Consider the following 13,228-nt stretch of genomic DNA (forward strand, 5'->3'; position numbering starts at 1 on the left):
AGCTCCAGAATTTGTTTTGTTTTTCTGCTTAGAAAGACTATGGAAATTTACTGGGAAAACTAGTAATTAATACAGTAGTCTATAGAGCTACAAATATATGTGCAAAGAATACAGAAAGCATATGAAATGAAAAAGGCAAAAACCAAAATATCAGTATGTGCACAAAGGCCTTTGAATTCACAGCTCCCCAAGAGAGCTTTGGGGCACTCGGCTGGACAAACACGATCCGGCTCAGACCTGTGCTCAAAGGTGGGCACCAAACCCTGCTGCAGGTGCTTGGCTTGGTCTCTGCAGGCCCAGGCAGATGCCAAAGCTGCTCTTCACATCCTTCCCCTGCCCCTCTGCCAAGTGCAAGGGGCCTCAATGACTGAAGGAAACACAGGGAGTCAAATGGAGACACTTGCACCTATCTCACTGGGGGCTCCTGGAGAAGCAGTTTCCTTGGGAATCAAGCCCCTCTCTTCCAAGGGCACTTCCCCAAATGTGTACATTTCCTGGGCAACACCGACACACCCTTAAGAAACCCTGGCAAGGCTGAATTGCTTGTGCTCCTTGCAGCACAGGCACTCCAGCTGGAGCTCATCTTCCTTCCCCCGAGGCTGTTTCCACGCGTCGCTCCAGGCGCGCAGCCCCGGGCCCCTCCAAACACGAGCTGCCCGCTGCCTCTGCACATGCCTGAGCTCCTTCCTGCCTGCGCTCAGGGCAGCAAAACCAGGCTGTTCCCAGCCAGGGAGCGGAGCCCTGTTCCCACAGGAGGCTCTGGTGAGCCCCTTGCAGGACACTCTGCCGGGCACGCAGCACTTCTCCTCTTCTCCTGCCCACCCAGAACGCTCCTGGGACAGCAGGACACAAGCTGGCGGGCTCTGGGCTCAGCACATCCCAAACAGAGGGGCAGGAAGATGCAGGGGCTGTTTTGCAGCCCTGCCCAAGAGAGGTGGGAAGGGTCTCCTCCCTCTGGGCTCACTTGGTTGGGTTTCTGACTGGGCCTGAGGCAGGGGCTGCCATTCCTCACTTGTGGGGACACCAGAGCTGCCAGAACCACACCGAGCCTGCAGGCACTGCCCGACAGCGCTGCAGCCACTGGGACAGTCGCGCCTCTGGGGCTCAGCCACTCCCTGCTGCCGCTGCTGCTGTGCTGCTGCTTTTAGGCACACGCAAAGCTCACTGTTAGGCCATGACAGTCTCTGCTTCTGCCCTCTTCCTGTCCCTGTGTAGGGATGGAGCATTGCTGTGCTTTCAGGAAGCTCTCTGGGAAAAACTTCCAGCATTGCAAGCTCCTCTGCCCTCCATAGATGCATGCTGTGGAATCCCTCACAGCTGGCTTCAGAGCATCCTCAAGCTGGCTCTTCTAAAACCCAGGGTCCTTGTTCCCTTCAGCGTGCTCAGCACGACCTTCAACTCCATGTTGCTGTGCAACTGAAGCAGCAGGACAGGGACCTTTGCAGCCTGAGCTGCCCTTGTTCCTTGTGGGGAGAAGGGGCAAAGATTATGAAGCTGGGACACCCTGGGCTGAAGCAATCAATCAAATGTAAAACATAACTTCCATGCTAGAAACTTCCCTGCTCTCCACCTTTCCATTGGATTTCTCTCCAAAAGACCACCCCTCCCTGGTTTTCTATTGGTGTACTCAACTCACCCCATGTAAGACCACCCATGTACCCCCATCCTAGTGCTCAAAGGGCACCCCGAGCTCGCCTACTCCATTCCCTTTTTTAAACCTAAGTCCCGCCTGGGTTCAGGGTTCGGCACCCCGGCTCCGGCACCCTTCAACAGAACTGTACCCCGTTTTCCTCCCCCGTCGGCACCCTCAGACTTCCCAAAAATAAAGCCTGTTGGAATTTCACTGTGTTATGAATAAGAAGCTTGACTAGGCCAATATTCAAGCAGCAATCAATTTATTATTTAATATGGTAAAGTATGAGCAATACAGTGCTGGGTACAGTGAGGGAAGTTTTCCCTCCAACTGCACACTGATAGTTGATGGTTACAGGTTTTTATAGGGGTACTCATCAGCTTTCTCAGCAGTTTCTATTTCCAATTTTTTACTCATGAGCAATTTTTATTCCAAATTATTACATCACAATTCTATACTCTATTGTGATCTTAGTTTCTCAGGATGTATCTCAAAGGAGTATCCCCAGATGGTGATGGTCCAGTTTCCGAAAGAAGAAAGACAAATCCCATCTGGTGGAGTCCAGCTCCCCAGATGTGTCCACCTTTTAATTGCACAGACTATAAATCTAACAACAGTGGTGTCCAGCTTCCCTTTGGTCGAAACCATAAATCCTTGAGGTGATGTTCATCTTCCTTTCTCAAACTGTTTTTCTCTGCTTCAATAAGGTGTGAGATAAGCATATTTCCTTCACTTATATTCCAAAGCTATAGTTTCAAGGATACAAGTAGTAGTCTAAAATTATACTTCAAAAGGTTATTATTGCAGAGCTTTTTATGGATTAACTGCAAGCACAAAGCAACATCCTTAACGCTTTAATTCCATTGCTTCTAAATCAACCAGGGTTAATTGCAAACAAAAGGTAGGTTTGTTATAAGTTGCGGTGAGGAACCAACCACCGACAAGTGAGTCCAAATAAAATGTAATTTATTAATCTATTAATTGATAGAGCAAGCGATAATAGGCAAATCACAGCACTGGGTGAAGCCAACAAAAGGCTTGCACCCACCCAGGAGTGCTGGGTGTAGCTGGGGAGTCACTGCTTCAACCAACAGCCCACGCCACTTGGCAGTTCAGTCCTCCTTTTTATCTGTTGTTGTTGGGTGTCCTTCCAGCATTATCTGCGTCTGCGCCGATAGTTGCTAGGGGGTCTTATTCTGCCTTCTGGTGGTCGCCTGGACGAAGGCTCCCGTCCTCCTCCTCGAGGTCTTACAATAGCCTTTACCATATATAGGCACAAATCTACATATAGTTACACATTGCTTATTTAGCCTTTCAACATATTAGCTTCTGACATTTTGCAGTTTAGGCCTTATGACATTTATTTTGCAATATATTAGCTGGTTACATCTATCTTTGCAGTTTTTCTATTATTGGCTTTTCCCCTTTTTATAGTCTTTTTAGCAACTTGATGAACAAACTAAGACATTAACTCATTACAGGTTCAAAGGCCTTTTTTCATGCTTTATTTTCCTCAGTTATTATTAGAATTCTCTCTATAATTCTCTATTATTAGAATTAGCTCTCCCATTGTCGGGGTCCACACATTTCGCATTCACAAATACACACGTCGCCTGTTTGTACCTGACACGAAACACAGCTTTGTATTTCACAACTGGAGCCCCTGAGACCTCTTTGTTCGGCTGTGTCGTCTTAAACATCCGGAGCTGCGCATGCGTGTTACCGTGGCTGGATCCCTCCTGGCGACAGACGCCGAGGAGGGGACCCGCCGGCACCCACCCAGTTTTGGGGCTTCCGGCAGCTAGCCAGACCTCAAAAACCCCCAGTTCCTCTCTGCCCCTGCACAGAACACAGAATGGAAGAGAACGGCAGCAGAGCCCTGCATGTCCCCGGGCTCAGGATTTGTGCCGCTTCAGCTCCATGGACACATGGCTAAAGCAACAAAGCCAAACTGTTTATTAAGGGAAGGCAAAGCAATGGGGTGATCTGGGAGGCAAAAAAGGGGATGGACAGGGCCTGGGGGCTGGAGAGAGGGACGGAGGGAGAAAGGGAGAGAGGGAGGGAGAGAGGGAGGGAGGGAGATGACAGGAGCTCCTGGAGCTTCCCACAGGCTCAGCTGTGACCAACAAGAGCTGTGCCTGGAGTTCCAGCTGGTCCCCTGTGCTCTGCAGGTGGTCTCATCTTCATTGGGAACTGGGGGTTGCCGAAGGACACGGGTTCTTCTGATCCTGCAGACCAAGTTCGGCAGCTCTTGCCTCGAACTTCAGCTGGATAAATTGGTTGATGAAGGAGGGGCACTCGTATTCCCTCAGGGCTTGAAGGGCTGGAAAAAAGAAGCACAGAGCCACGGTTAGAGGCCGGATTGCGGGAATCCAGGGAAACACTCCTGCCAGGGCCATCCCAGCCGGCTTCTGCTATGGCCAGAAGGGAGCCGGAGACAAGGGCTTGGGCCGGAAGGTTGTGGCCTCGGCTCCCCCACGTGTGCCTGAAAGCTCTCCGGGCTCTGTCCCCGCCGCCCCTCGTCCGTCCGCACAGGGAGCAGAGCCCTCGGCAGCTCGGGCTGGGATTGTAGCTCCGGAGCTGGGATTTGCAGCTGCCCCCGGCGGCCCCCGCTGGCACCCCCGCGGCTGCCCCCACTCACCCTGACTGAGGACCTGGAGCTCCTCCTTCTGCCCCATCATGAGCACTCCGGCGACCCCTGGCAAGACAGAGCCCGTGGCGGCGCCAGCCGGCACAGCTGCCCGACACGGGCGCTGGCAGCCCTGCGGCCGCACGCCCTCCTGCCCCGGCAGGGCTGCTGCCGGGCCCCTGCCGCACGCTGCCGCCCGAGGGCACGGCTGCGGGAGGGCGGCGGCAGCGCCGAGGGCGGGCAGGGCTGCAGCGGCCCAGGCGCGGCTCCCGCTGTAGCCGGGGCAGCAGCCGGGCCGGGGGCAGGGAGGGGCGCGGGGCTGCTGGCTCACCGATCAGCCTGACGGCCGCCTGTCGCAGGCGCTTCTGTGGGCTTTGCAGGAAGGGCAGGGCCCAGCGCAGGTGCTCGGCCGCTCGGCTCTCGTCCTCCAGCAGCTGCGGGGAGCACCGACAGGGAAGGCTCGGCGCGGGCTCTGCCCCTCGGCCGGGCGCTCCCTGCGCCCAGCAGCGGCCGAGCCGGCCCGCACGGCCCAGGGCAGGGAGCGGCGTGTGGGGCGCAGGCTGGCGGGCCCGGCTGCGGCGCCGGGCAGGGGCACAGCTGCCAGCCCCAGCACGGGGGGCAGGGGGGGCTTCTCCAGCCTGCGGCTGGGGCTCCCGGGCTGTCCTTACCAGGCGCTCGGCGAACTTCATCCGCTGCTGCTTGGTCAGCAGCTCCTCCAGGTCCCTCCTCCTCCGGAAGCGGGCCGCACAAAGCAGGGCTTGGAAAGAGGCCTGGAGAGCACCAGAGAGCCAGTGGTGGCACCAGAGCCCAGGGCACAGGACCCAAATGCCTGTGCCAAGGCCAGGGAAGGCTGGAGCCTGCGAGCTGCCAGGGCAGGAGGCAGCCCAGCTCCTTGCCAGGGATGCAGCAGCATTACACAAAAGCTGACCTTTGCCACACGCCGGTTCTCATCGTGCCAGCGCAGGAAGAGAGGGAGCAGGCTCTGGCTCACAATTCTCGTGAGAGGCTTTTCCCCCTCTTCCACTACCAGCTCCATCACTTTGCAGAAGAGCTGAATGGAGAGCAGCTGCACGTGGCTGTTGTCCTGGAGGAAAGGAAAAGACCTCAGCACCAACTACTCCAGGCCCATCAGGGCAGAGACCCAAAAGCGCACGAGGCACAACATTTCTGGGCAGTGTCCAGTGCTGAGGGCTGGCTGGGGACACAGAGCCTTACATTCTCCAAGTGTGGCAGGAGTGGCTCAGCCAGCTTCAGGGCGGTGGCGCTGGGTATCTTGAGGTCTTTCTCCTGGAGCATGTGTGTGAGCACAGAGAGGATCATGCCGACCATCTCTGCATCAGGATCCGCCAGCTGCTCCAGCAGGTGTTGATAGAGGCCGCGTATTCCTCCGCCCTGTGTGCAAGAGCAGGCCGTGCTGTGAAGCCAAGGACAGCCGCAGCACCAGCAGCTGCTCGGGGCACTCGGGCAGCTGAAGTGGGAGGCAGGAGAGCTGGGAACAGCTGCCTCTGCTGCCAAAGGCCAGCCAAGGCCAAAGGTCTGCGTTGGCCAGCCCCACGCTGTCAGCGCAGCTTCAGCCACTTCCCCTTCTCACCAGCGAGGGCTCCTTGCTGAGCACCACGAGGCCTCTGAGCTCCAGGCGCAGCCTGTCCCTGCACTCGCTCGGCAGGTGCCTGGACATAACCGACAGGGCACTGGCACCGTGCTTGGTCAAGTCCAGACACTGCAGGAGCTGAAAGGCACAGGGCAGTGACAGGGGAGCCGGCCAGCAGGAGCCCAGAAGCGCACAGGGCCGGGCCCAGGCAGCAGCAGCAGGCGCGGGCAGCGTCCCAGGCGGCTGCAGCTACGAGAGGCCAGAGAGCTGGGAGGCAGCTCACCCAGGCAGTGCTGGCCATCAGGCTCACCTCCACAAAGAAGGCCAGGGCAGGCAGATCCCAGCAGGGCTGCTTCCCAATGAGCAGGTTGAGCAGGTGCAAGGCGATGCGGGAACACAAGGGGGTCAAGCTATGGCGCATCTCCCTGGCAGGGGGAAAAAGGCAGAAAAGCCCTGAGCCAGGCAGACAAACCTCTGCCAGGACTGACTCCCAGAGGTGTGATTTTTCTCCAGCACCCTGCAAGGGGACGTGGATGCTTTGGGACACAGCTGCTCCTGGGCCCCCTCCTCTCCCAGCCTATTCCAGTCTGCTTGGTCGCCCCTCGCTGACAAGGCCCTCTCGCCCACAATCACAGGGACTACGTGGGGCACTCCGGGCACGGGGCACAAACGCTGGCGGCGGGGAGGAGAAGGGGGTCTCACCTGGCCAGCAGACCGACTGCATGGTGCCGGGTGTCGGCACAGAGCAGGGTGTCCCAGAGGCGCTTGCGCTCCAGAGCCACCAGCCTCTTCTCAAAGTCCAGCAGGCAGAGCAGAGCCTTCATGGCCTGCACTGCAAACCTGTGTACAGAGCAAAGGCCAGGTCACGCTGGGAGCACTGGCCCTGGCCACAAGGGCATGGGAAGGATAGGGCGACTGAGACCTGTTGGGCTTTGTGGGAAGGCAGTGTTCCTCCTGGCACGCTCTCCAGAAGTTCTCAACCTCCTCTGGCATCTGCTCTGTGGTGACAAAAACTTGGAAGAGCAGAGCCACAAACAGGCGGGCAGAATGAAGGACTAGTGCCTCATGCCACTCGGGCATGTGGACAGTCTTCCACAGCACCACAGTTGCCTGCAAAGGAGAAAGCACCCCGAGGCAGCAGTCAGTGCCCAGGTGTCCATGTTGCAGGGCCCAAGGGGAGATGCAGTGGGAGCAGCCAGCCTGCTCCCCTTGAGCCTGCTCCTAGCCCAGCTTTCGGTCCAGCGCCTGAGGCAGGGAGGTGCAGGACAGGGAGAAAGCATGGAGAGCTGCTGGAGAGGTGACCTGAGGGTGAGCAAAGGCCAGTTCTAGAAACTCACAGCCAGGGCAAAGATGGCCTCGTTATCCCCACTGTAGAAGAACATGCTGTAATGCGGCCGGTCCTCTGTCACAGACAGGAGTGCTGGAAGCACCTTCTGCACTGCAGATCCCGAGGAGCTGATGGTTCTCCACATCAGTGCAGCAGCTCTGTGGGACCAGGGCTGCGCGTCAGTACCGTGCCCCGTGCGGCTGGGTGGGGCCGGGTGACAGAGCCCCGGTGCCCTGAGGGGTGGGGGGGGGAGGCATGGCAGCAGGCTCAGGAAACAGAGGGGCCCCAGGGTCCTGGAGCTGTCCGCCTGTCTGGCAGACCCCACTGGACAGGCTGGACAGAGGGAGGGGCCCTAGGGGCCACTGAGCACCGAGCTCTCAAGGCAGTTGTGCTCTGTACCTGTCACAGGTTGGGGCACAGCGCAGGAGGCTCATCACCACATTAGCAGGGTGCTCTTGGGCCAGGCTCAGAATGTCCCTTTGCAGCCCAGCGTCCACAGTGAGATGGGACACGAGTGTCTGGTGAATGTCCCTCACCATGGCTGACACCTAGAGGAGGCATGGGGAATGCCTGGAGTGCTGTGCAAGGGGGCAACTTGCCCAGCTTCCCCCAAGAAGTGCTTGCCTTCCCACCCCACTCTGCTGGTTTCAATGGCTGAGGGGGCCCAGCAGATGTAGCTTAAGGGCCACACGATCCTGGGAGGCCTTCAGCCCTGGCCCCAGGCTGCTTACCTGCTGCTGAGATGAAAAGAAATCCTGAGTGGGAGCAGGAACCGCAGTGCAAGTGGGCCTGGTGTTGGTCTTTGAGAGGGCCCACTTGCTTTGAGTCCTTGCGTCCTCACTCAGGGCCATGACAGCCTCCGGCCTGCCCTCAGCCATTGCCCTGACAGAGTCTGCTGCCTGCTCAGGGGAGGCTGAGCTGACATCAAGCTCTGCCCGCAGCTCGGCCGTGCCCTCGGTTGCTGTGGCGCTGGTGTTTCTGCACCGAAAGCACAGGAACCTCCGCAGTATCTGCAGCAGAAGGAAGGGCAGGAAGAGAGGGACGTTCCATGGCCTGCTCCAAGTGCGGCACTAGGCCGAGCAGTGCCAGCAGGCCCGGCCCAGGTGGGGATGGCCGCAGGTACCTGCGCTGCTCTGTGGAAGCGGCCGCGAGTGGGGTCCTGCTCTCGTGTCCGATCCTTGCCCGCATCTGGCAAAGAGCGAGTGCAGCCAGAGCTGAGGGGCTGTGGGAGAGGCCCGAGAACACGGCCCAGCCCTGGCAGGGACAGCCCCCCGGTGGCCAGGGGATGGAGCAGGGCCGCTGGGGGCAGCCTCAGCCCCTCTTCCATCCTGTCTGCGGGCTCGTCCACAGGGGCCAGGCCGGCCGCAGGCACCAGCCATGCAGCCCGGCTCTGCCACTCACCGTCCTGCAGTGGCTGCAACTGCTCCAGCTCTGCAGGCTGCTGCGCTGGGGAGGCTGCAGGGCCTTTCCTTTTCTTCCCCCGAAGCACCTTGAAGAGGCTGAGCACTCTGCCTGCCATCCCGCTTTCTGACCTTGAGGACACCTTTGAGCCAGATGCCTGGGCAAAGGTCTGAATCAGCGAGCGCCTTGCAGGTGCCTGCGACAGAGAAGCCTCAGGAAGGCTACAGGACAGCGCGTCCTGCACTCTGGTCTCAAGGCCTCCTGCCACAATAACAGGAGGCTCCTTGTGAGCAATGGAGGTCACTGAGTCCTATGGCCTGGCCACAAGGGCACCTGCCACAGGGATGGCAGATGCCTGGGAAAAGCTCCGAGTCAGGAAGTCCTGCAGTCTGGCCACAAGGCCAGCCGCAGGAGTAACGCCTTGGAAAAGCTGTGGGTCAGCGACGAAAGAGCCGGCTGTGTGGGGCTCCTCACAGCACAGCTCTGGCACGTCCTGTCTCGTCACATCCACCAAGCACTGTGGCGTTGCCTCGTCACTGCCAGCACCCATGTCACCACGTGTCACAAAGGGTCCTGTTCCATTCCGTTCCATGGTAACTGTGCTGCGCCGTGTCAGCAAGGGCCCTTGGACACGCTGCCAAGTGCTCTGGGGCCACCCCCACCCCGCCCAAAATGCCTCTGATTGGAAGAAATCCATTGCCCCAAGTGTCTAAGACAGCCTGGGACACACCAAGCCCAGCCAAGTGCTCAGGGAAGGACTCTCCATGGTGCCTGGCCAGCACAGCCCAGCTCGCTGCTGGCTCTGGAGCAGAGCAGCTTCCAGCAAGCATGGGGCAAACACATCTTGCCAAGAGTTAAGACACACCAGATAGGGGAGATGGCATGAATGTGTGCATCAAGGCCTTTGAATTCACAGCTCCCCAAGAGAGCTTTGGGGCACTCGGCTGGACAAACACGATCCGGCTCAGACCTGTGCTCAAAGGTGGGCAACAAAACCCTGCTGCAGGTGCTTGGCTTGGTCTCTGCAGGCCCAGGCAGATGCCAAAGCTGCTCTTCACATCCTTCCCCTGCCCCTCTGCCAAGTGCAAGGGGCCTCAATGACTGAAGGAAACACAGGGAGTCAAATGGAGACACTTGCACCTATCTCACTGGGGGCTCCTGGAGAAGCAGTTTCCTTGGGAATCAAGCCCCTCTCTTCCAAGGGCACTTCCCCAAATGTGTACATTTCCTGGGCAACACCAACACACCCTTAAGAAACCCTGGCAAGGCTGAATTGCTTGTGCTCCTTGCAGCACAGGCACTCCAGCTGGAGCTCATCTTCCTTCCCCCGAGGCTGTTTCCACGCGTCGCTCCAGGCGCGCAGCCCCGGGCCCCTCCAAACACGAGCTGCCCGCTGCCTCTGCACATGCCTGAGCTCCTTCCTGCCTGCGCTCAGGGCAGCAAAACTGGGCTGTTCCCAGCCAGGGAGCAGAGCCCTGTTCCCACAGGAGGCTCTGGTGAGCCTCTTGCAGGACACTCTGCCGGGCACGCAGCACTTCTCCTCTTCTCCTGCCCGCCCAGAACGCTCCTGGGACAGCAGGACACAAGCTGGTGGGCTCTGGGCTCAGCACATCCCAAACAGAGGGGCAGGAAGATGCAGGGGCTGTTTTGCAGCCCTGCCCAAGAGAGGTGGGAAGGGTCTCCTCCCTCTGGGCTCACTTGGTTGGGTTTCTGACTGGGCCTGAGGCAGGGGCTTCCTCACTTATGGGGACCCTGAAATACAGAACTGCCAGAACCACAACCAAAGTCATTGCACTGCCTGACAGTGCTCTGTACACTGGCATGGTCATGCCTCCAAGTCCCAGCCACTCCGCTGCTGCTGCTGCTTCATTTGCTTTTAGGCACACCCAAAGCTCACTGTTAGGTCACGATGGTCTCTGCTTCTGCCCTCTTCCTGTCCCTGTGCAGGTGTTATAAATAAAGTAGGCTTTTGTAGACAGGTTTTTGAATTGTTAATGATGTAATTTTATTAATTTTGTAATTTTTTCTTAATTGATAATTAATGTAATAGATCGTTACTCCTAATTTATGTAATAAGTTAGGAAGAAATGAGTTAAATGTACTGTAGTATGAATGTGTACCCACTAGAGGGGGGTAGTAAGATCTGAGTGAGGGAATTTTCGAGAAAGTTACCTCATGAGACAATAACATTAATATGAACTATGACGGGAAGACTAGCCAGCCAATGAAGCCTCAGAATTCCAGAATGATTGGCCAGAGTGCACCATCTTATGGACTAACCAGCAACCAGGAAAAGGACCATTCAACCAGTGGATTGAAAGCACACCAATCCTGTACCTTTAAGAGACTTTAAAACCTCCAGGTGCCGAGCACCTCATGTCTTTCTGGGGAACCCATGTCCAAGGAAACACCCTGCATAGGCCCCAGGGTTACCCTGAAGTCTCATCCTCAGTTGTCTTGCTTTTTAATAAACAGGTCTTTTAAATAAACAAGCTTTTTAAAATATCTTGGCCTCATTTTGCCTGTTTATATCCAAGAATGGAGCACTGCTGTGCTGTCAAGAAGTTTTGTGAAAACTTGCAGCATTGCAAGCTCCTCTGCCCTCCATAGATGCATGCTGTGGAATCCCTCAGAGATGGCTTCAGAGCATCCTCAAGTTGGCTCTTCTAAAACCCAGGGTCCTTGTTCTCTTCAGCATGCTCAGCACGACCTTCAACTCCATGGTGCTGTGCAACTGAAGCAGCAGGGACTTTCCAGCCTGTTCCTCTGTGTCACTGCACAAAACAGCACAGAAGACAAGCAATGGCCTGTGTGTCCCAGAGTTCAGGTTTTGTGCTGCTTTATCTCCACAAAGACCCGGGTAAAGTGAAGAAGCCAAACTGTTTATTAAATGAAAGCAAAGCGGTGGAGTAGGCTGGGAGTAAAGAAAGGGGATGGGCAGGGTCTGAGAGCTGGAGGGAGGGATTAGCATCAGCTAAACCTGGAGTTCCAGCGGCACTGTGAGGTGGGGAGGGGTCCCCTTCTGTGTGTCTCATGGTCCTCTTCTAGGGACATTGGTTCTCTAAATTTGGAAGATGACCTCAGTTCTGCAGCTCCTTGGCAAAACTGAGCTTGAATATGCAGGTTGGAGCAGGATGGGCTGTCGTCTTTCCTGGGTGCTTGAAGGACTCAAAGAGAAAGGAAGAGCCATGGCCAGAGCCAGGATCTGCAGGGACCCAAGGACACCCTCCTGCCAGGGCCATCCCACACATCCCATGGCTCTTGCCATGGCCCAAAGGGAGCAAGAGACAATGGGTTCAGACCGAAGATGCTGGCCACAACTCCCACACGGGTGCCTGAAAGCTCTGTGACCTCTGCCCATGCATCTCATCTGCACAGGGAGCAAAACACTCAGCAGCTGGGTCAGGGATTGTAGATCCCCCGCCAGCCCCTGCTGACACCGTGCTTCCCCCACTCACCCTCACGGATGAGCTGGAGCTCTTCCTGCTGACTCGTCATTTTCCGCCGAAGATCACTGGCAAGACAGAGCCCGTGGCGGCGCCAGCCGGCACAGCTGCCCGACACGGGCGCTGGCACCCCCGCGGCCGCACGCCCTCCTGCCCCGGCAGGGCTGCTGCCAGGCCCCTGCCGCACGCTGCCGCCCGAGGGCACGGCTGCGGGAGGGCGGCGGCAGCGCCGAGGGCGGGCGGGGCTGCAGCGGCCCAGGCGCGGCTCTCGCTGTCAGGGCAAGCACCGGGGCTGGGCCGAGCCCAGGATGGCAGGGAAGAGACCCGGGGCTCGTGGCTCACCGATGAACCTCATGGCCGACCGTTGCAGGAGCTTCCGTCCGCTGCACAGGAATGGCAGGGACCGGTGCAGGTGCTCGGGTGCGGGGCTCTCGTCCTCTACCAGCTGCAGGGAGGGCACAGAGGGAACGCTTGGCGCGGATTCTGTCCCTTGGCCGGGTGCTCCCTGCGCCCAGCACTGGCCTCCCCTGCCCCGGGCAGCCCTGAGGCCCGGGCGGCCGCCGTTGGTGCCGGGTTCTGGAGGGGGCAGAGGGCCGGGTACTGCCCGGGGAGCTGTGGTGCTGCCCTGCATCCCGCCTGGGCCGGGGCTCCATCGCCACCTGGCTCAGAGAGGCGAGGAGAGAGCCTGCGTGGCCCAGGGAAGAGAGCAGTGTGTGGGGTGCAGGCTGGTGCCCCTGGGTGCGGCGCTGGGCAGGGGCACAGCTGTCAGCCCCACACACTGAGCACCGTGGGCAGGGGGCTTCTCCAGGCTGCGGCTGGGGCTTCCAGGCTCTCCTTACCAGACAATCATTGAACTTTGATGCTTGCTCCTTCTTCAGCATCTGCTCGAGATCCCTCCTCTTCAGGTACCGGGCTGCACAAAGCAGTGTTTGGAAAGCAGCCTGCCGAGCAGTAAAGAGCCAGAGGTGGTACCAGGGCACAGGGCACCCACGTCCTTGTGCCAAGGCCGGGGTAGGCTGGAGCCCATGAGCTGTCAGGGTGGGAGGCAGCTGAGCCCCTTCCCAGAGGGACAGGAGCAGCCCCTGAGTCCTCACCTCTGCCACACACTGGTTCTCATCATGCAAGCAGATTAAAAGTGGGAATAAGCTCTGGCTCACAATTGTCTTTAGGAGCTTTTTTCCGTTTTTCACTACTAGCTCCA

General features: G+C 58.0%; 1 protein-coding gene across 1 annotated transcript; it reads right to left on the minus strand.

Moving 5' to 3' along the window:
- Positions 1-2,582: 2,582 nt before the first annotated feature.
- Positions 2,583-5,307, minus strand: LOC143692123 (uncharacterized). The gene is made up of 5 exons (XM_077171684.1): positions 5,191-5,307; positions 4,931-5,032; positions 4,594-4,696; positions 4,275-4,331; positions 2,583-3,956 (listed from the first exon to the last, which is right to left on the minus strand). The coding sequence occupies exons 1-5, from the start codon at positions 5,296-5,298 to the stop codon at positions 3,817-3,819; spliced, it is 510 nt and encodes a 169-aa protein (XP_077027799.1). The 5' UTR covers positions 5,299-5,307; the 3' UTR covers positions 2,583-3,816.
- Positions 5,308-13,228: the final 7,921 nt, after the last annotated feature.

Source organism: Agelaius phoeniceus, chromosome Z, assembly GCF_051311805.1.
Source record: "Agelaius phoeniceus isolate bAgePho1 chromosome Z, bAgePho1.hap1, whole genome shotgun sequence".
In the NCBI taxonomy this organism is placed as follows: domain Eukaryota; kingdom Metazoa; phylum Chordata; class Aves; order Passeriformes; family Icteridae; genus Agelaius; species Agelaius phoeniceus.

Bases quoted from the DNA above. Each gene is read 5' to 3' on its own strand.
- LOC143692123 (XM_077171684.1), bottom strand. From the start codon at position 5,298: ATGGAGCTGGTAGTGGAAGAGGGGGAAAAGCCTCTCACGAGAATTGTG. The intron at 4,697-4,930 runs GTAAGGACAGCC...TGCTCCCCGCAG, and splicing joins TGAAGTTCGCCGAGCGCCTG to CTGCTGGAGGACGAGAGCCG. The intron at 3,957-4,274 runs GTGAGTGGGGGC...TCTTTTTTCCAG, and splicing joins GCTCCAGGTCCTCAGTCAGG to CCCTTCAAGCCCTGAGGGAA.